Source organism: Zingiber officinale, chromosome 6B (assembly GCF_018446385.1).
Source record: "Zingiber officinale cultivar Zhangliang chromosome 6B, Zo_v1.1, whole genome shotgun sequence".
Lineage (NCBI taxonomy): Eukaryota > Viridiplantae > Streptophyta > Magnoliopsida > Zingiberales > Zingiberaceae > Zingiber > Zingiber officinale.
Genome location: NC_055996.1, coordinates 100598186 through 100621026, shown reverse-complemented (window position 1 = coordinate 100621026; position 22841 = coordinate 100598186). Strand labels below are relative to the sequence as shown.

Genomic DNA, 22841 nt, shown 5'->3' with positions numbered 1-22841 from the left:
GACCTCCTGGTGAGAGGGCCTAGCACGAGGTAAACCTTACGATTTGAACCCAAGACTAATTGTGACAACTCCTCACCCGAATACCAACTTAACTAAACCGGTGGGAGCAACAACCTCCAACTTTTGTTTTAGTTAGCATAAGGTATCTAGCTTTTGCCAACTAATTCTTGAGGTGATTAGTTTGAACCCATGAAAGTTTATATCGATCACCAGATAAATCGAAAAGACTCTAGAACATCTCATCAACCTAACATTCTTACATTAATTGTCTATTAAAAAATTCATTTAGTAATTCAAGGTTAAGACTCGATCTTTATATGTCCGAAAAATTAAGAAAATGTCTTGTCAAGATACCATTACCCCTGGGCAACAACCTCCATCTTATTGCAGCAAACAACCTCCAACTTTTTTTTTAATTGTTACTTATATCAATTAATTTTGGGATTAATTGAAAATTGTTACTTATATCAATTAATTTTGGGATTAATTGGTTTGATTTCATGAAAATTACCAGGGTAAACCTCCAACTTATGAACATTAAAGTTTGATCATTAGATGATAATCAATTCGAACCAATTATATGAATGAATATATTTTGGTTTAATAGCTCTTCACCTACATGTGTAGTTATTATCATTGGAAAATCCTATTTAAGGGGGGAAAGCATCTGGAGTATTTTGGACGTGCTTGGTCATTGGTTTTGCCACTTGATTGATAAGTTTTGTTGGAGAGTTGTTTGTCCATTGGGGTTTTTGACTTCAATAACAGAATAAAAGATGGGAAATGATTTATTGGAAGAGAAAACGTAATCAGAAAATGTTACATGGAAAAAAAAAATCATAAGTTTCAATCGGAGTTTTAACATTGAATAAGGCTAAATCAGAAATCAAAAGTCAATTCTAACCGATTCCATAGATAAATTATGTACACCGGTATCAAGCGTAAATATTGGACTACGCTGTTGGAAATAGAAGTAGATAGATCAAGTTCTTGAAAACACTTTTTCATTATAAATAAATAAAAAACAGCAATTTCCATTATAAAGCAAACTATTAGTCATACTAATAAATATCTCTTACCTTGAGGAGAAAAATAATATGGATAATACGAAGGGTCGTCACCGTTCCTTTTATTCATTACAAATCTCAATCCAAGCAACGAGTGACAAGTAAAACCAGAACTAAACCTTCTGAGTTGTCGTTGATCAAACAATGAATGAAACATTTTCAATTCTGAGATTGCTACAACCTAGAAACCAAGAGTCATTAAAATCTGACAATTATTCGATTAACAACATTAAACATGATGATTATATTACTCAGAAAGAGGATACAAGAGAATTTTCAATTAAGTTTTAGTCGAACTACAACTATAAAGATTAAAGGCTCGGCTGGAATGAATAGAACTCCTGATGCGAATGATGTTAACTCTCGAATCTTTAGAAGAGGTCTGAAAGAAGCAGGATGTTCATCCATACTAGTTCATCTGCGTATATGACCAGCTTCCTATGTCACTGATTTATAAGCTCATAACAAATCTAAAAGCTAGAGGTGCAGAGATCAACTTTGTTATTTGGACATAACATTTATATCATCATAATTCAGCCTTTAGCTCGTCTACCATGTCTGCCTGCTGTGCATCTAACTCTACACCATCTCCTATTCTGCATAATAATTTGGTAGGAACACAATCAAATTTGATACTCTTCGACTATAAAAAGGACATGCAAAAGTAACTAGTGATTAGCATTTAGTTATAGTTGTTTCGACACACTTCATACTCACATCTCAGTATTGGAGATCGCAGAACTATGAGTATTAGATGCATCAGCATGTTGATTGTCGATAATAACCAATTCTGAGTCAATTGTTTGACCCTGAAAAACAATTAAAAAAAAAGAGATGAGGACAGAGCATAATTTACAGTGTAGCATTGGCCACCTTCACATCTTTTAGCTACTCAATTCAAATAAGGGCTTACAAGCTCAGTAGGAATGGCAGTGCTTGCAGTACCTATTTTGGCTCGTGGACTTCTCAGAGTCCCCTGCAGAGGATAAGATCAAGGTTAGCATCTGAAACAAAGGACTTATATGTTGTATCCTCGAGAATTAGAATGAAAAATCTTCCAGGTAATAAATTCATAGAGGACCAGTTGAAATTATAAAGTGTATTCAAGAAAAAAAAAACAGCATTTCAACAAGTGGGGATCGAGGACTTAACACAAAGTATCTGATCCTTGACATAGGTACTTGGGAGACAACAAAGCTTAAATTTCATATTTAAATACAACATTGATATGCCATAAGATACATAGTAAAACAAACAATATCAGAATACTAATCAACTATGACAGAATGTAATATTAAAAGATATATTATAAGTCAGAAGTCCCAACTCCGTAGGGTCAGATTGATACATAACAAAGTTTTAATATTTTTGAATTAATGTCCTTAAATATTCTTAACATTAATTAATAAGAATTAGAAAGTACTATTACAGATAGAGTTAAGATCGATGCTCATATGGGTGACATTTGCACGAGTCACGTCAAAACAACCACTTACAGAAAATGATGCAAGTTTGAAATGGCAGAAAATACAAAAAAAGAACCGCCAGAACTACAGTTTAGCAACAAACATGGCATTAATGGTAATATTATTCATCCCATACTATTCATATAGATGAAAGTTAGCATGATTTAGTCAATTTTATTAATTAGATCACAATGAACAATATTGTGTAGCAAGATAACAGTAGCCATATAAAAAATATATATATTTGAGTCACATGCGACTGAGATACAAGAATCAAGATGAAGTCAAGTGGATAATTTCAGGCAATCCTGTTACTAAAAGGTTCAAAATGTGCAGATATAAGAGGACCTTATCAAAATGTCTTTAAAAGGAATAAGTATTGAAGTGTAGCAACTCATGCATCCTTCACTAAGTGAATCAATGGAAAGTCACACATTCTAGATAAGGAGTTGTGTGGTTCACATTTTCTCCCTATAGTAATTTTTGAAGAAGACTAAATCTTTTTTTTTTTTTGACAAATAGAGAAAATTAATGTTCAATGAGACCTTGTTTGCCCACATTAATCCACAAGCATTGCAAAGCGACCTTGGTCCAGCCGGCCCACGACGCATGGCTGGAGTCATCTTTTCACTAATCCCACAGTTTTGGCATCTGAACAGCCCAGGAAATCAAGATGATAGAAATGCAAATTTATTTACTTTTTTGAAGTACTTAGAATGAAATTTTAAAATCACTATGAAAAGAAAGAAAGATTCATCTGCAACTTACTTTGATTCTCTAGGAGGATCTTCATGAATTGAGTTTTGATCTGGGTCAACAAATGATGAAGCTGATGCTCCATCCGTTGGATTAGCTTTGCCTGCAAACTGACCTTTTCTTCGCTGCATCCTGCCAGGTCATTTTGCATGGAGAATAACTTCAATTATTGCAATTATCATACTTTAAGTAGTACTGAATACTTGACAAACCACTCCATCAAAGCACTATATATGCCCAAAAAAATAATATATTTCCAAATCACTTATGCCAATATGTTCAATCATCAACAACAAAAAATCGAAATCACAGAGTGGCCAAACATATTTCCATGGCCGCTCCATTAATCTACATGAAGGCCAGAAAAACAGGATTGAATACTATGGAAGGAGATATCTTGGATGTTGGTAGATGAGAGATGCACAATTCCTAGATCCATTGAGAGATGAGAATCCTGATATTTTTGGAAGAAGACAAGGGAGAATGTTGGGGACTAAACTTGCTTCATTATTAATGTGGAAATATTTCATATACAGGGTTTACATTTCTTTTTAAACTCCTACAAAAATGGTCTAATAAAATATACACATTCCTAATACTTGTTACATGGTGGATGAACCCTCTACAAGAACTCTTTCAATTAAAATAAATAACAATTATGACACAGTAATGTTTTCAAAAAAAAAAAATCAAATAGAATTAAGGCTCAATTCTTAAGGATGCAACTGTGGTGTTACTCATTCTTCGTTACTGATCAGATCCCAATCTGATTGACACATCTGTGGTTGAACTGGTTGTTGATGTGGTAAGGAAGAACATAACATAATATTGAGAAAAAGTAAGATGGAGATACTCTTAGAAATAGGTATTGAAGATAACCCATTGTTGTTCTATAATATAGACAAATGACCCTTTTCATAACAAGATATATTTACTTCTCCTTGACTTTAACTTTTCCTTCGGGCTTCTGCGGAAGTGTTAAAGAGCAATAATGTAATTCCATTGTGTCATACGATGCATGAAAAATGCAAAACATAAATTTCATTTAACGTGTGGTGCCATTCTCCTAATAGTTTACTTCTTCCCAAAGCAGAACATTCCTAGCACATCAGTGTTCCATCAGTTCATCCTTGACAACAAGACTCCAAGCTGTTTAGAACAGATTCTAATAACTGGAAAAGAAAAACAAAGTTAAAATGAGAAAGGTTCTTCTGATCTAATTAATCAATCCTAGGTCCAAATGTCACTCCATTTTGGGCTGATTAAAATCTATTCAAACATACTAATTTCCAATTCAACGGAAATTTTAATCCGCCATTGGTAGGCGGTGGTAGATCCTCTAACATCAGCATACAAAAGACCACAATAAAGAAGCCAAAAGGAGCCAAAACAATGGTATGGTACAGGATTTGCAACCAATTACATTTTATACCAAAGTGATCTCGATTAAAATCACAAACAAAACAAATACCTGAGAGCAACCTCTTTGCGTACAGTATACCGGATCTTCTTATCAAAATTCCTTTCTTTCCGCTTCTCACGGAACCTTATCAATGAAGCAATCCTTTTTGCAGGAATATCTGTCCGACGAAGTATATAGTCATAAGCCTGCTGAAGCATTGGTTAATATCAGTGGATAGAGAAAACCCTTAGCATCAAGAATACTGAGTGAATCAATATAGGAAGACCTTATCATCCTGCTGAGTGGGTAATTGCACACCAACCGTGCCAGTAGGTACTTCACTTCCCCCAAGTAATAACAGGACGGCTTGTACCTGCAACATTTCTATCAGAGACAATTAATATGAAATCTTGAAGCACTGTCATGAGAAGAAGGCAACAAAAGAGTTCGGCATTCCTACTATTCATTGTAACAAGGAGCGGCTCACCGGCACAAACTACGGCATTAACGTTGTTCTCTAGCACCAACATAAGTTATCGTTCGAGCCAGCTTTAGAACACAGACACCATAGAAGAACAGAAATGGGAGATAAGGAACAGACCTTCTCGGGCGAGACTGAGTCGAAGACGTAAATCTCTCCCTGAAACAAGAGCGTGAGCTGGTTTGAGGCCACGCTCATGAGCGGCGCGGCAGCATCCATCGCATCCGTGAGGTGATCCTGATCGGACGAAACGGCAAGAGCCGCTTCCATCTTCTCCGCACCCGCGGCGTCCTCCATGGCTCCTTGGCCGGGGCCGGGGCCGGGGCCGGGGCCGGGGCCGGGGTCGGCGTCGTGTCCGTACATCACGAGGTTGTCGGGGTTCGCGTCCGACGACATCGAGGGGTGAAGGCGGAGGGAGAGACGGCGGCCGGCGGGAAACGACGGTGGACGGAAACCCTAATCGGTTAGCGGGCGATGGTGAGGGAGTGGCGGCGATCACCGCCGCTGATTGGGGGCTTGATGGATGCGAGACACAGGAAGCGCGTGATTGGGAAGCGATGACGATGATGCCTTCTGATGCGGATGATGATGATGTTGATGATGATCAAGGCGATCGGTCCAGGACGAACTCCCACCGTCTGATTTGAATGGGGATGAATTTTTATTTTTCACGGTTACAATAACTAAATTCGATATATTCTAAACTTTTTTTATTGTAAATAAACAATTTTTTTTTAAAAAAAAATTATGAGTTTATGCAGTTTTGTTTTATGAAAAGCAGATATAAATTAAAAACTTATTACTCTTAAGAATTTAAATGTATACTTTAGAAATTAATTAAACAATTGATTTAATAAGAATTAATAATATGATGCAGAAATAAAAACACAAAAGAATATTATATGTATAGGAATCTTATTTAAAATAGAAAAAAAATCAGGAAAAAGAACTCTGGCATGCTTTAAAACTAATATATATATATATATATATTTATTTGTTAATTACTCTAATTTGGGGAAAAAAATAAAAAGGACATCTTTTATTTTTTTTTTAAATAAAAATGAAAATAGTGCTTTTATCGTATTTTTCATGATAAAAGCATTCAATTTTCGCATTGTTGTAAATATATCTACTGTAATAATTTTGATCAAATTGTTCACATTGTACAGGTTTCGTGGAACAGTTGTTTTAAGATGATAACTATTATAATATATACCAGTTAATTTTTATCAAATTATTTTAAGTGTGCTGTAATAGCTATTGTCATATCTACTACAAAAGTGTTGAAATAATTTTAATCAAATTGAAACTATTTGATTAAGTTCGATCAATTTTAATTAAGTCAATAATTTTTTTTAATATTATAATATTTAATGCAATAATTTTGAATAAAATAAAATAATTTTATTCTATGCTGTAGACAGAAATAAATATATTTTCAAGATTAAAAAAATAAAATATCCTTTTTTGATTATTTGTTTTAAAAAATGGAATATTTTTTTCTATAACAATGAAGCAAAGTGTTGAAAGGCAATATCTGGAGAAGTGATATTTAATGTGTCATCTTTCCCAATGTTCCTACTTCCCAAGTTTGTCAGTTATGTTCTTGCATATTTTCTAGGCATCTTTAATGTTCTAGTCAACAATTCTTGAGCTGGTTGTGTTATTTTCTAGAATCGTATTTAATATGTTGTCTCCATGACAAGGGTATAAATATGTGTAAGATGAATATCAAACTACGATTCACATCACTGTCTAAATTTTATACTCTTCCGTTTCTGTTTTTCTTCATGGTATCATAGCAGGAAGGTTCTATATAAACTCTAAATTCTTTATATTTGTCATGAACCCCGACAATTTTTCCTCATCCTCTAGTGAGATAACTGCTGATTCTAACAGCTTTGATGCTGAGCAGAATACTTCTCACAAATTGTGTTCAGTATTACTCAATGAATACAATTATTTATCTTGGTCTAGGGCCATCACTATTGCTCTTAGTGGTCGATCAAAACTTGGCTTCATTAATGGAAAGGAGGCAGTTCCTGAAGTAACTGCACCAGGATATGAAGCTTGGCTAGCCAAAGACCAAATGGTTATGTCTTGGCTATTGAATTCCATGGAACGGAATATTGCTGAAATTTTCAGCTACTCTTTTTCCTCTCTAGAATTATGGGAAGTTGTTCAAGATATGTATGGAAATCAAAATAATTCTGCTAGAATCTTTCAGATTCAGCAAGAAATTGCAAGTTTCAAGCAAGAGGGAAAATCCTTTGTAATTATACTCGATAAACTAAAGAATCTATGGAACGAGCTAGAAGTTTATCGCCTTCATACCACGGATCCTGTCATTCTTAAGAAACGTGTTGAGGAAGACAGGGTGTTCCAGCTACTTGCAAGTCTTGATTCTGATTATGAAGAATTACAGAAGTCACATTCTAATGACTACTGAGTTACCTTCCTTAAAGAATGTTTGTGCGACCATTCAAAGAGAAGAGGTTCGTCGGAAAATTATGCCTAAGTCTGATGTATTAAATACCTCTAATCCTCATGCTTACCTTACTCTTAACGGGGAGAAGAAACCCTACAAGGGTACGCGTCCGGATTTGAAGTGTGATCATTGCAGAAGTATTGGACACACGATTGATCGTTGTTGGATTCTTCATCCAGAATTAAAAAACAAATCTAGCAAGGATAAAAAGGGAAGTGATCAGAAACGTAGTTTCAACTACAAAGCTCACGTTGCGTCTCATTCTGCTGAATCCTTCACTTCTAATCCGATCACTTTGCTTAATGAATTTGCAAATTTTTTGCATAACAAACAAAGCACAGGCACTTCTTCAGAAGCTGAACATAGCCAAGATAAGCCAACAGCGCTCTTGAGCAAATTTGCAAGTTTTCTTACTGATACAAATGTTTCAAATTCTGAAAACAAAGAAGGTATTTTATCTGCCTTTATTATTGCGTTGAAAATTAGTTCAACCTCAAATTTGTGGGTGGTAGATTCTGGTGCTTTAGATCACATAACTAATAATCTCATTAATGTATGTGATTATATGCCTATGTCTTCATTTGTATCCATTGCCAATGGTCAGAATGTTCAAATCAAAGGGAAGGGAAAAATTAAACTCATGTCAGAATCTATCAAATCTGAAGTGCTCTATGTTCCTTCCTTTCCTTTTCAGTTATTGTCAGTCCACAAAATAGTTGAAACCTTTAATTGTGAAGTGTTATTCACTCCTTCCAAGGTTGTTTTTCAGGATCGTATCACCAAGAACATGATTGGTGAAGGGTTTCTCTTTCAAGGGCTCTATTATATTTCTCCGCATCCTAGTATTCCAAGAAGCATTCAAGCTCTTAGAAGTCATCAACAAATTTTGTGGCATCAACGTCTTGCTCATCCTTCCAGTCTCGTTTTTTCAAAGATCTTGTCCAATATGCCAATGGAAGCTCATGGTTGTGAAACATGTCATCTTTCTAAGTCATCCAAACTTCCCTTTAAGTTGTCCATGACAGAAAGTTTCAACCCTTTTGAATTAATACATTCTGATGTATGGGGTCCTGTGGTTGACTCCATTGACAATTTCAAGTATTTTGTGACCTTTATTGATGATTTTTCTAAAGTCACTTGGGTTTATTTGCTAAAATCTAAGAGTGATGTCTATGAAATTTTCAAGCAGTTTCATGCCATGATTGTCAACCAATTTTCTACAAAAATCATAACTTTCAGAACTGATAATGGCACCGAATTTACCTCCCACAATATGACTAATTTCTTAGCTACTAATGGCATTGTGCATCAAACTAGTTGTGTTTATACTCCACAACAAAACAGAGTTGCAGAACAAAAAAATAGAGATTTATTAGAAAAGACAAGGGCTATCATGTTTCAAATGAATTTGCCTAAACAGTTTTGGTCGTTTGGGGTTCTTACAGCAGTCTATCTAATTAATCGACTTCCTAGTCGAGTACTCCATTTCAAAAGTCCATTTGAAGTTTTAATGAACAAAAAAGCTGATATTTCTCATTTAAAGGTGTTTGGTTGCACATGTTTTGTTCATGTTCCAGCCAACTCTAGAGATAAACTTGATCCAAAATCTGTTAAATGTATATTTCTTGGCTACTCAAATACACAGAAAGGATATAAATGTTATGACCCATGTTCCCGGAAGGTTGTGGTCACAAGGCATGTTCGATTTGAGGAAACTAGGCCATGTTTTTCCTGTTCCAATAAAATGGGAACAAGTTCAGAATTTTTCCCTTTTTTGAATACTGAAGGCATTGGTCCAGAACTGAATCAGTCTAATTCATCAAAAGCACCATCATCTGATAACATTTTAAATAATGTTGCTCCACTAAATCTGGAATAGGATGTTCATCCTGATCAGATTTATCAAGAGTTAGTGCCTCGAAGAAATCCTCCTCGTCACCGTCAACAACCTAAGAGAATGGAAGATTATGTTGCTTATCCTGTAAGACATCCAATCTCAAAGTATCTGTCTTATAAGAATTTCGCCTTTACACATACTGCTTTTCTTTCGAAAATATCTGCTATCCAAGATCCTCAAACCTTTCAAGAAGCTAATTCTAGTGATGTTTGGAGAAATGCTATGCAAGAAGAACTAAATGCTCTTGCTGAGAATTCTACATGGAGCATTGTACCTCTTCCTAAGGGAAAGAAAGCTGTTGGATGTCGTTGGATCTACAAAACCAAATTTAACGCTGATGGCTCAGTTGAGAGACGTAAAGCACGCTTGGTGGCTCAAGGTTTTCCTCAGGAATATGGAATGGATTATAAAGAGACCTTTGCTCCAGTTGCAAAGATGACAACTGTGCGGGTTCTGCTGTCAGTTGCAATTAACAATGGATGACCTTTATCCCAAATGGATGTAAAAAATGCCTTTTTACATGGGGATCTTGAGGAAGAAGTTTTTATGAAATTACCTCCTGGTGTCTTGAAACAGAATGATGACAACATGGTTTGCAAACTTCACAAATCTATTTATGGACTAAAGCAAAGTCCTAGAGCTTGGCATACAAAATTAAGTGTTGCGCTTGAAGGGATGGGATTCTCAAAAAGCAATGCTGATTCTTCACTATTTGTTAAACTTGGTGATTCGGAAAAATTAATGGTTCTGATCTATGTGGATGATCTTATTGTGACAGGAAGCAATGTTGAGTCTGCAAGAAAACTGAAAAAACATCTTCAACAGTTATTTCCTATAAAGGATCTTGGTTCCTTGAAATATTTTCTCGGAATCGAAATGGCAAATTCCAGCAAAGGGTTCTATCTTAATCAAAGAAAGTATGCTCTTGATCTACTCAAGGATGCCTAGATGGTTGATTCTAAACCTGCTCGCACTCCTCTTGACAGCAAACAAAAGCCCTACTCCAAAGGTGAAGTGCTTAAGAATCCTGCTCACTATCAGAAACTTGTTGGTAAACTGATTTACTTGACAATTACTAGACCAGATTTGTCCTATGCGGTTAACATTGCTAGTCAATATATGCATGCTCCTACTGATCAACATTTAAGCCTGGTTAAACGAATTTTGCACTACTTGAAAGGATCCATTGGTTGTGGAATCATTATGACCAACAATAGACACACCCATATTGAGGGTTATACAGATTCGGATTGGGCTGGTAATTCTTTGGATCGAAAATCAACTATAGGATTCTGCATAACCGTTGGGGGAAATTTAGTTTCCTGGAAAAGCAAAAAACAACAAGTTGTTGCTCGATCTAGTACGGAAGCTGAATATCGAGCTATGACCACTACAGCCTGTGAACTTGTGTGGCTTAAAAGTCTACTTTCAGACTTAGGATGTCTGTGTGCTACTCCTATGATTCTTTACTGTGATAATCAAGCCGCAATGCAAATTGCTGCTAATCCGGTGTTCCATGAACGGACGAAGCATATAGAAGTTGATTGTCATTTTATTCGTCAACAAGTTCAATCAAAGCTTATTAAAACTTGTTATGTGCGAAGTCAAGATCAACTAGCTGATATATTCACCAAGGCCTTACCTTCAGCTCAGTTTCAATGCCTTTTAAGCAAGCTTGGATCTCAAAATCTATTGTATCCAGTTTGAGGGGGAATGTTGAAAGGCAATATCTGGAGAAGTGATATTCAATGTGTCATCTTTCCCAATGTTCCTACTTCCCAAGTTTGTCAGTTATGTTCTTGCATATTTTCTAGGCATCTTTAATGTTCTAGTCAACAACTCTTGAGCTAGTTGTGTTATTTTCTAGAATCGTATTTAATATGTTGTCTCCATGACAAGTGTATAAATATGTGTAAGATGAATATCAAACTACGATTCACATCACTGTCTAAATTTTATACTCTTCCGTTTCAATTTTTCTTCACAAAGATCGTTTAATTTTCAAAATATAAATGAGTTGGGCTGATAATAGGCCCATTCTATATTATCATATTATGGGATAATGGTGCAATGGTTAAATTTTTTAAATATTTAAATAAATAGTTAAAGGTTGAATTTCAATTGCATTATACTATAGTAATTTTCAGACGATAATTCTAAGAATGTTAGTTATTTGGTTAACTTTCTATAAGTACTTTCTAATTAATTTTGGTGGTCTATAAAATTTTTCATAGAGTTAAACTGTTTATCTCCAAAATTAGTTGGCTCAAAAAGTTAAATATATGTATTATTAAAAAAATACTATCATATTCAAAGAAACTTGACTAGATGGTACCATAAAAGAAGGTAAAAGAAGGCTTGCTACAACATGTAAAAGTTATTAGCTAGCTAATATAACATATTTAGTATGAATTTAAAATTTAGAATTTAGGATTTAACATATTTAAACACTATTATATCAAACAAGCTTTTATAACTATTTTAAAATTATTTTAACAAACTTTAAATATTTTTAATTAAATTAGTAAATAGTATTTTGATATAATAATATTTATATATCCTAAATCATAAAATTTACCTCCTAAATTTACACAATACATATTGTAGTAATTACTGAGTAGTTTTTACATGTTGTAACAACTATCGTCTAACTTCTACACAGGGTTGTCTCAACTGGTTCCGAGGCCCTAGATAAATTTTTAATATATATTTTTAAAAATATTATTAATTTATTATATATATATATTTTTTATTTTTTTAAGATTAAAATAATTAATTAAAAATTTATATTTAAGTTTAATAATAATTTTTTCAATGGATAAAATTATTAAATTATTTAATTTATATTATTTTATTTTTAGAGTTCAACGTGGAAAAGAAAGAATCAACTAGGTTTTAAAAAAATAGATATACAATTTAAAAAATCAAAAATAAATAAAATTAGAATAATTTTTAATTAAAAATTAATGTTTTTTAAACTAACTCTAAATAAATTAAAACGTTATAGAAATTACCGGATTAACTCTACAACAGTACGGGATCAGAAACTAATCTGGGAATAACATTATAAAGAGAAGTTTATTTATTTATTTATTTCAAGAAACAAGAGGCTCAGTTGATGTTATCCTTAATTTGAGATACGCTTTTTATTTTTTCCCAAAAAAAAGCTTCCTTAGGCGCTTCCACGTTCGTGGGGCCAAATCCATTTCCATCGACAAAATCAATTTAAAAAATATACGACATCCTCCCTCAGTTTTGACCTTCCAACCATCCTTGTTCCTGAGAGTTGACTTTGAAGATACTGCACAGGCGAGATCTCGATCCTGTCCACACCCTTCCCAACTCCCAACTACTGCGACAGATGCTGTTCAGATTTCAACGCAAATTGGGAAGCTTCCGCCTTTTCAATTCATGCTTTTGTCTTTCTTCCTTACTAAATTTATACTCTCTGCGTCGTAAACCTACCCAAAAGTCAACCATGAGAACAGAGGGACTTCCATAGATCTGCCTTATCCTTCTTTGAGCTGAGACAGACGAAGCAAGCAATCATGGCTTCTTTTCCCTTCTTCTTTTTCTTCTTCTTCCTCCTCCTCCTCCCTCAGTGTCTTTCCCTCCAACTCTGCACCAATTCGAGTAAGTTTTCAACCACCTCTTTTTTGTGATAAAAATTTGGGATTTTGTTGCTTAATATCAAGCTAATTTTTGGGGCTTTTGTTGCTTTCAGTGGCACCTTTGACTCTGAATACTACTCTGACTTTCTGCGGAAACAGTGGCAGCAGCTGCTGCAACGCCACCGACGACGGCCTCCTCCGGCGGCAGTTCCAGTCCATGAACATCTCCGACGCAGCCTGCGCCGCCGTCATGAAGTCCATCGTCTGCGCGGTAAACTTTCGCCCCAAAAAACTGCCATTCTTCTTCTGTTCTTTGTTTCTTTGATCACTGCTTTTATGTCTGTTTCAGAGGTGCGATCCATTTTCTGCCGAGTTATTCGACACTGGACCAAGCCCTGACACAGTTCCTACTCTATGCAACTCTACCGGTTCATCAACCTCTTCGTTGGCATCAAATCCCAACCCAAACTTCTGTACACAAGTTTGGGATTCCTGCAACAACGTCTCTATGCTGAATTCTCCATTTGCAGGATTGCCAGTGTCCTCTTCCAGGCTCATCGATATCTGGCAATCCGAAACCGACTTCTGTAAGGCTTTCGGAGGTTCTCCGAGTGACAGCTCCCTATGCTTCAACGGCAATTCAACCTCATTCAACACTATCTTAGCTTCACCCTCTCCCAAAGGCCTGTGCCTTGAGAGAATTGCCAATGGATCTTACCTTAACATGGTCCCCCACCCCGATGGCTCGAACCGCGCTTTTGTATTGAATCAGGCTGGCAAGATATGGCTGGCAACGATCCCTGATCAAGGATCCGGAGGAACACTGGAGATCGACGAGACCAACCCCTTCCTTGATTTAACTGATCAAGTTCACTACGACACTGAACTTGGCATGATGGCCATTGCATTTCATCCGAACTTCACTACAAATGGCCGGTTTTTCGTCTCCTACAACTGCGATAGGCTTCAGTCGTTGAGTTGTTCGGGAAGGTGTTCATGCAATTCCGATGCAGGATGTGATCCTTCAAATCTTGGCGCAGACCGTGGTGCCCAGCCATGCCAGTATCAAGCTGTTGTGGCCGAGTACACTGTAAATAGTTCCTCAACAACACCTTCCACGGTATGCTGTCTTCTTCGAACATCTTTGTTTCATCACCTAGCAAAATGCCATAGAAATTGTGTTTCTTGGCTGTAGGCAACGAGTGCCAATCCATTAGAAGTGAGGAGGATCTTCACTATGGGTCTTCCATACACAAACCATCATGGAGGCCAAATTCTGTTCGGGCCGGCAGATGGATACCTCTATTTCATGATGGGGGATGGTGGCAGCAAGGGGGATCCCTTCAACTTTGCTCAAAACAAGAAAGCATTGCTCGGAAAAATTATGCGGCTCGACATAAACAACTTCCAAAGTAACAACACTCTTGATAAACTTATGATTTAGCTCCTTTTGCTTCTCTTGCAACTATGTTGGCTCATCAATTTGTATCACATAACTGTAATTGTCCACTTTCAGGTGACAATCAAGCAACCAACCTAAGTCTATGGGGAAACTACTCCATTCCAGATGATAATCCTTACACGATCGACAGCGAATTGCAACCCGAGATATGGGCATTAGGCCTTGCCAACCCTTGGCGATGCAATTTCGATTCTGAAAGACCTTCATATTTCTACTGTGCAGACACTGGAGATGTAAAGTTTCAGTTCCCTTTAGTGACCGATTAATTGTTCTTCAACAAGCCTAAGGTCTCATTAGTTCTGTAATTGACAAAGGCAAAATTTACAGGATACATATGAAGAAGTAGATTTGATCACGAAGGGTGGCAACTACGGATGGCGTGTCTACGAGGGCCCTGATCTTTACAGACCGCCAAGGACGCCCGGCGGAAACACTTCACTCAGCTCCATAAGTCCGATCTTCCCTGTCATGGGTTACACCCACGCCGAGGTCAACAACTCGACGGGCTCCGCGTCCATCACCGGCGGGTATGTCTACAGGTCGACGGCGGACCCCTGCTTGCATGGAAGGTAGGTAGCCAATTTTTAGACGATCGATGACAGTGCGATCGATAAAGTCTGCTAGCTTTCTTATTCTTCAAATGGCGTTTTCAGATATCTGTATGCGGACCTGTACGGTGTGGCGATTTGGGCAGCCGCTGAGGTGCCCGGAAACAGCGGAAACTACACGAGCACAAGGATGGCTTTCGGTTGCAGCGAGAGGTCTCCGATTCCTTGTGACAGGGTGGCGGGGAGCCCCCTCCCGGACCTGGGATACGTGTTCTCGTTCGGGGAAGACAACAGAAAGGATGTTTTTCTGTTAAGCAGCGTCGGCGTGTACAGAATCGTTCCCCCGAGCCGATGCAACTACACTTGCCCGCTGGAGAACACGACTGATGCAGGGGGTTCAGGGAGTTCTTCGTCTGCAAGGAGAATGGAAGGGCTAACGGGGAGAGTGGCGGCGGCGGCGGTGGCGGCGGTGTTTGTGCTTCTCTGCTGGTGTTGAATTTGAGCTTGATCGTTGAATCTGCAAGTCGTGTTTGTTTTTTGTTTTTGTTTTTGTCTAAATCTAAATTTTTATTTTGATTCGCAATCTGCTTTCTTTTGACAAAAGCTTTCAAAAACCTAAAGTTCCGTATTTTAAAAATTATACAGTACAGATTAAAAGAACATTGTTTTTTTTTTTATTAAAAAATTAGCTATCGTGCATGTATATTTATCTTTATTAAATTATAAAATAATTTAATAAATATTTGAAAATTATTAATAAATTTTAAAATTATTTTTAATATGAATAAAAAAATTGACATTAATCTAATTTTATTTTAGCTGGAAGGTTAATCAGTAAGGGTACAGATTAAATATTAAGATTATAAAAAAAAAAATTTAGTTGAATATTTAATTTTGTTGATTAGTTCTGAGCTCGGGTCAATTCATCCATTACTCAATTCTATATACTTACCAAATTAATAAATCATCATTATCCATAAATAATGATGAAGGAATGTAATAGTGTTTAAATTATGGATTTAAAAATGATAATTTAAAAATAATTTCTAAATTTATGAAAATTAGTCAAATCTATATAACTATATAAGTTTTATTCTATTCCCATTCCCATTTCATATTTTTATTAAACCCATACGATAGTCATTTTCATGATTCCATCATTTAACTCACCGCTACCTAAATTGTCATAGTAATTACAATAATAATAATTTTAGAATTAGAATATTTTCTGAATGCAAAAGAAAGATAAAATATTTTTTTATAATTAATAAAAAAATATCCTTATAAAATTCTGCCGCGGGAATCGCAAGGGTGCCTAAGATCACTGTGGGCGCCGCCGGATCCAACCCTCCGCCATCTTGCCGTTATAGCTTCACCATCGGCATCGCGACGACAATGAAGCATTCACCCGCCGCTCCGCCTCCGCAGCCGCCATGAGATCCTACGCCTCTTCCATCGCCTTCTTCTTCTCTGCCCTCGTCCTCTTCCTCGTCTCCTTCCCGGGTCTCGTTCCCCTCGCCGTAACCGAGCCCAGCATAGACGATCCCAGTCGCGTCACGCAGATCTCTTGGCGTCCCAGGTGAGCGTTAGCGTTGCTCTCCTCTCTCTCTCACAAAAAAGTTCCATTTTTAGTTTCGTACACTACGGTTTCATAGTTCTGACATCTTGATTTAGGGTTTTGTTTCAAATTTATCTTCTTTTCTTCCTCCCTACTCATTGACATTTCTGGACAAAATGATCAAATACAAAAAGTGAGTTGAACCTTTCTTTGTTACAGCTCGTCATAGACTTTGCTGCTTCAGAGGAAAAAGGTCTTATTGAGACAACAAACTTTTCCTCCCAACTAATTGACAATGCAAATTTTGGGACAAAATGCTCAAAAAAAAGTTAACTTTGAACTTCGATTTTCTTGGTTTCAATGCGTCAGAAACCTTACTCTTTCAAAGGAAGAAAGGTCTTATTGAAGCCATATGCTTAACTAACGCTGTCAACTTAGATATTAATCTACAAGGCCTGAATTGGGAATCAAATTCTACTTTTTTTTTTTTAGAGGAAATGTTAATATTCATCCAGGAATAGTAATCCTCATATTGCTTGTTCTTGAACTCTGGCAGAATGCATTAAGAATGTATTTGAATTTTGCTGCAGGATCTTCCTTTATGAAGGGTTCCTTTCCGATGAGGAATGTGACCATATCATTAAACTGGTAACTAAGAAGCTATCCCTTTCTTATCTCTGTATGTTTTCATGGTTCTGAATCTGTATATTTCCTTGGTTTTGACTAATTTGATGCAGGCGAGGAGCAAGATGAAGAGATCAATGGTGGCCGACAATAAATCTGGGGATAGTCGCAAGAGCAACGTGCGTACAAGCTTTGGAACGTTTCTTACAAAACATCAGGTACTTTGTCCATTCTTGCTTACTAAAAGATGCCTAAAGCTCTAGGTTATCTCACTATTCAGAAGTGCATCAAACAAACGACCGCAACTTTCGTAATTTACTTGTAGTGTCCAAAAGTTATTAATCTTCAAGTCAAAACATTTTGTACAGTTGATGCTTTATTTTGTATCTTTGTTCATACACTGTTAGCTATGTTCAATAGAAGTTCTTTTTGGCTAAGTTTATACGTTATCTATATAGAATTGTGATTGAAATGCTAAGGCAATAAAAGGCTATTTTTAGCTGGAGATTTTTTTTTTTATTATTTTCATCACTCCACTCTTACGCCCATTGGAAGTAATTTAGCTATTCTCATGGTTTAGGGTTTAGAGTGCATCCAAGTTACCAATCTAAGAGTTACAAACAGACTACTGCAAACTCATATACAATTTACAAGGAGAAAACAAGTTAGTTCCAATATGTGAAGAAACCCATTAAGGCAGAAAAAAATAATCAAGAAACAGAACTAGATAAACTGAATTGATGAGCCGGATTGTATTATGTTTTCTTATCCTATTGCTATTAATATATTCTACTTGTGACTTAACTACAACTTTATCCCATCCTCGTAATATATGGCCATTTTTTATAATCTGTGACTACGAAGATAATATGCCTTTAATGGAACACATAAACATGGACATTAGGAGTACATGGCATATGACCACTGTGAACCAAACACACTGATTTCAGAAGAAAAGAACATCTATAACTAATACCAGTTAAAACCCAAGAAACAACATAAACAGTGAGTAGGCATAAATTAGAAAAGAAGAACTTATACGAGAATTTCAGCCATCTGCTCTTTCTTCCTTGCTTAGCTCTAAGATGGTTTTGGGGCACACATGATGCAAGAGTTACAGAATAATTCAAACACTAACAACAAATTTTAATATTGTTTGACACTATTTTCATCGAGTAAACTTACAGTATAAAATGTTGATTCATTTACGAATTGAATCTTCTAGATTTGTATACCATCATCCGATGAGTTTCACAGACATCTTCTAACTATTTTTTTTTTCTATGGTTGCGTTGTATAATATATATTCTTTTCATTTTTGTTATTTTTGGAACTATGTATGAAATTAGTAATTACGGATCATTAAGAAGCTAAGGATTCTTTCTCTTTGGTCCAAGGATGAGGTAATTGCAAGAATTGATCAAAGGATTGCCAAATGGACCTTCCTTCCAGAGGGTATTTCCTTGCGCTAGTTATGCATTGCATGGTGCAATTCTTGTAGTTTTCTTGTTTCATCATCTTAGCATTGCATCTATAAGCAGAAAATGCTGAGGCCCTTCAAGTATTACGCTACCAAGAAGGTCAAAAGTACGTACCACATCATGACTACTTTTTCGATCCAAAGAACAAAATACGCGGAGGCGATAGGTATGCAACAGTTCTTATGTATCTTTCAGATGTCGAAAAAGGAGGGGAGACTGTCTTTCCAATAGCAGAGGTAGTAAAGCACTGCCAGCAAATATTTTGGTTGGGATAGAATGGGGGATAACCTTTATTTGTGACTATTTCAGGGTGCCTCGTCTCAGTTTAAAGATGACAGTTGGTCTGATTGTGCAAAAAATGGCCTTGCAGGTACAATCGATGAATTGGTGCTTCTTGGAATTGTTAATCATAGAGTTTAGTTGATGTAGCTTAGCTTTTGATTTGCTTGCAGTGAAACCTAAAAAGGGTGATGCAGTGCTCTTCTTTAGCCTTCACATCAATGGCACAACAGATCCAGCCAGTCTCCATGGTAGCTGCCCTGTCATTGAAGGTGAAAAATGGTCGGCGCCAAAATGGATTCATGTCAGGTCCTATGACAATCCGCAGAAACCAAGCTCGACCGAGGAGTGCTCTGACTACAATGAGAATTGTTCATATTGGGCATCCACGGGGGAGTGCCAAAAGAATCCCAATTACATGATTGGGAACGATGCCGTACTCGGAAACTGTCGAAAGAGTTGCATGGTGTGCGGCAAGTCCAAGTCGATGCGGCTTATTTCTTGAGTGTCTGGTGCTTCTGATCAGTCCAAGAGTGAAAGGTCTTTGACTTTGCACAAAGAAAATATAGCAACAAAAACTCTTTTAAAATTTCATTTTAACCCATTATGCGTTATCTACTTTTTAATTTATCTTTATATAGTTCAAAATATTATTTTTTATCCCTAGACTTCATGTAAAATTTTTATTTTTATTTGTGTTGCATAATTATTAAAATTTAAACAATTGTATTACATGAATCGAGTAGAATCATAATCTAAAGCCTTTCTTTTAGTTATCATTAAAAGATAGTGAACTTTTGGACTATCGTTATAAGATAAAGCTAATTAGGTTTATCTTTATTTTATATATATTCTTTTTCTATATACAAAAGTAAGACGTGAAAGAATGCTTCAAAACAAAGTCATCCTATTACACTAAACATGATTTGAAGCTATTAGGTAATTACTAAAGTTTTTTTTCCTCACAAATTTGTCATTAGAGTCCTTAAGCACTTATGTTGAAATAAAAATGAATTATAAACCTAAATTATAATAATTTCAAAATCTCTTGTTGAATGTAATTGCTAAGTTAATTACTTAGTTGTGAAGTATCAATTTCAAGAAAGTTCTGGAGCGTTAAGTAATCCTAAAGAAGGCAAGTCGAACTTTGCTAACAACCAAACTTATCACATGAACTACACCAACCAATCTTTATACATTGACCATTAGGTTAGAAAGGATCCTTGTAGGTTATTTATTATGTGTTCCTCACCATATCTTAGTAAGAAATAATAATAAACATTAGATGGAGCGTCATCATCACCACCATCTATACCATCATCCTCCCCAAAGATACTTACCTTCGCCGCCTCCTCCTCAGTGGTTCATATCGCCGTCGCCGCCGCCGCCACCAGGTCCTCCTCCTCCTCCTCCTCCTTTTGCACCACCGCTGCCGCCACCAGGTCCTCCTCCTCCTCCTTTTGCACCACCGCCGCCATCTCTAGAACCGTATGGGATAAATCCACCACCTCCTTTGAGGTTTGATCCCCCACCGCCATCATTTCGACATTCAAGCCCATTTGGTCCACCCCCTCCCCCACCTCGATGGTGAAGGATCGGATTGAATTATATGACACCTATATAATACTCTATGTTATGTCCTATGCATGTTGTATACATGTAACTAATGTTGTATCAAAATAGCTACAAATACTTATCGAGTATGAAATACTTATGTTTGTTTGTCTATGTAGTAGATGAAATACATATAAATTTATAACTATCATCTTATCTAGTGTCAATGTTTTTGCGATGAATGCCTTGTAACATCTATGATACTCTTGTCAAGTGTTGGAAGAAAGAAGAAATCTATTTTTTCTTGTAAAATTTTCATTAAGTCAGGAGAAAATTGTCATACAAACACAGATCAAGATGATATTTACAGAGCTAATAACATGAGAAAAAAAAATAGAAGGTGAGCCATAGGACAATTATAAAATTATTATCATGTGATTTTGAAATCATCAATTGGAATCATAAAAATAACCTTTTATAAAAATACAAAGTAAAATTACATACAATTAACACAATATAATCTAATCCTTTCTTGGGGCTTGAGAACTTCGTACACGAGACTACCTTTATAACATGACAAAAAAAATAATATTTACAAAGCATTAGATTATTTAATGGAGATATTTTTAAAATAATGGATGCTACCTAAAGATTGAAAAAGAAGGAAATCAAAATAATAAAAAAAAAAAAGATGACAAAAGAAAGATGTTATGGTGTAGCAACAGGGTATTTAAGTTGTCACCTTAGTATTTACTGTTCGATCCCTAGATATGACATATTTATAGAAAGTTTTTCTCCAAATGAGGCATGCAACCAAGGGATGTTGGACTTCTGGGCTGCTGAACTCTTCCCGAGTTATCCTAGTCCGCCGTGAGCACTTCCCAATTTACCCTGGTGACCGGTAAAAAATTTCTATAGGGTCGGACTGATCATCCCATATAATAGCAAGTTAGAGGAAGAAGAAGGAGGTTGTGATATCACGATTGCACTGCAACAACAGTGAAGAGAACACAAAAGAGAAATTGAAAGGAAATTTAGAGAGGAGAGAAAACGAAAAGATTTAACGTGATTTGACGATGTACCTATTCCAAAAACGGCCAAAGGAGACTTTATCACTCAATCCATACATGATATTTTAGATAAAAAAAAAGAAGCATGGGCGTGCCCAGTGCCGGCCTTGAGGTGGTGAAGGTGGGGCCAACACACGAGGCCCCATCTCCTTGGTGGGCCCCATTTTTTTAATTTTAAAATAAAATTTTAATATGTTTCATAGTATTAACAATATCAATGAAAAAGTTTAATTAAAAGTGATCTAATTCTAAATTATAATATATTATGAATTTTTTTTATAAAAATACCAAAACAAACACGGACATTTTATTCCCCCACGCTTCTATTTCCCTAAAACCCTAAACGTCGACGCTACCTTTTGCCTTTTGCAGTTTTGCTTTTGAATCTTTCACCCGTGTCGACGTCGACGTCGACACCAAGGCTCGATAGGCTTTATAGGAGGTAGACAACGCGCCAGTCGCGCGAAGTCGCGAATCCTAGTGATCTCGACTCTCGAGTGTCATCATCACAGATTCACAATTTCACAGTCAGCTCTGGTCTTTATGGTCGTTATTGCAGCATCGGGTTGGCGTATCAGGTTTCCATTTCTACTTAGGCATCTATGATCAATTGTTTTGCTTAAATATGCTTGATTGGCTTATGCTTTCCAATTTCCATTGATTGCTAGTTTCATCATCGAATTAAAGTTTTTTTTCTCTGAAATCTGTCGTTTTTGGATATCAAATTAATAGGCTATTAATGTAAGACTAATGTGATCAAAAGACTTGTTCTGCAAGACTGCAACATGTCTGATGTGATTCATGTGAAATATGTAATTTAGTTTGTTGTCTTTTGTTTATATGATTACATCATCTAATGAATAACTATTTGACAACTTGGCATTGTGCCATTACATGAAAAATAGACTAGGACAGTAGGACATAATATCCATGAATTATGAATATGTAATTTAGGTATTGCAAAATATATTATACAAACACAGTAATACAGTATGGTTAGTACTTAGTAATCCAATATTTTGATGGAATTCATTTTGACCATATGCTTTATCGTCCTTGAGAAAATTCATTTATAGCAACTAGCAAACTTTTATGAA

The 22841-nt window shown here is 36.1% G+C and overlaps 4 protein-coding genes across 5 annotated transcripts; 3 read left to right on the top strand and 1 right to left on the bottom strand.

The window, feature by feature from the left end:
* Positions 1-1212: 1212 nt before the first annotated feature.
* LOC121988488 (GATA transcription factor 18-like) lies at positions 1213-5749 on the bottom strand. Of its 2 annotated transcripts, none has more exons than XM_042541939.1 (8): positions 5293-5749; positions 4978-5064; positions 4761-4900; positions 3302-3421; positions 3079-3184; positions 1981-2043; positions 1785-1876; positions 1213-1663 (listed from the first exon to the last, which is right to left on the bottom strand). In XM_042541939.1, the coding sequence occupies exons 1-8, from the start codon at positions 5566-5568 to the stop codon at positions 1594-1596; spliced, it is 954 nt and encodes a 317-aa protein (XP_042397873.1). In that variant the 5' UTR covers positions 5569-5749; the 3' UTR covers positions 1213-1593. The 2 variants fall into 2 exon arrangements, with proteins under 2 accessions (XP_042397873.1, XP_042397874.1); XM_042541940.1 differs by having other exon boundaries at positions 4761-4897; positions 5293-5748.
* Positions 5750-9617: 3868 nt separating this feature from the next.
* Positions 9618-10040, top strand: LOC121991288 (uncharacterized mitochondrial protein AtMg00820-like). Its single transcript, XM_042545300.1, has one exon. The coding sequence runs from the start codon at positions 9618-9620 to the stop codon at positions 10038-10040; it is 423 nt and encodes a 140-aa protein (XP_042401234.1).
* Positions 10041-12816: 2776 nt separating this feature from the next.
* Positions 12817-15761, top strand: LOC121988485 (HIPL1 protein-like). The gene is made up of 7 exons (XM_042541936.1): positions 12817-13190; positions 13282-13439; positions 13518-14288; positions 14364-14580; positions 14685-14863; positions 14958-15199; positions 15284-15761. Exons 1-7 carry the CDS (start codon positions 13106-13108, stop codon positions 15672-15674), a joined length of 2043 nt encoding a protein of 680 aa, XP_042397870.1. The 5' UTR covers positions 12817-13105; the 3' UTR covers positions 15675-15761.
* A 716-nt stretch (positions 15762-16477) lies between these two features.
* On the top strand, positions 16478-19846 carry LOC121988490 (probable prolyl 4-hydroxylase 6). Its single transcript, XM_042541944.1, has 7 exons — positions 16478-16757; positions 17327-17384; positions 17474-17578; positions 18758-18815; positions 18902-19077; positions 19151-19211; positions 19294-19846. The coding sequence occupies exons 1-7, from the start codon at positions 16612-16614 to the stop codon at positions 19623-19625; spliced, it is 936 nt and encodes a 311-aa protein (XP_042397878.1). The 5' UTR covers positions 16478-16611; the 3' UTR covers positions 19626-19846.
* The last annotated feature ends 2995 nt before the right edge of the window (positions 19847-22841 follow it).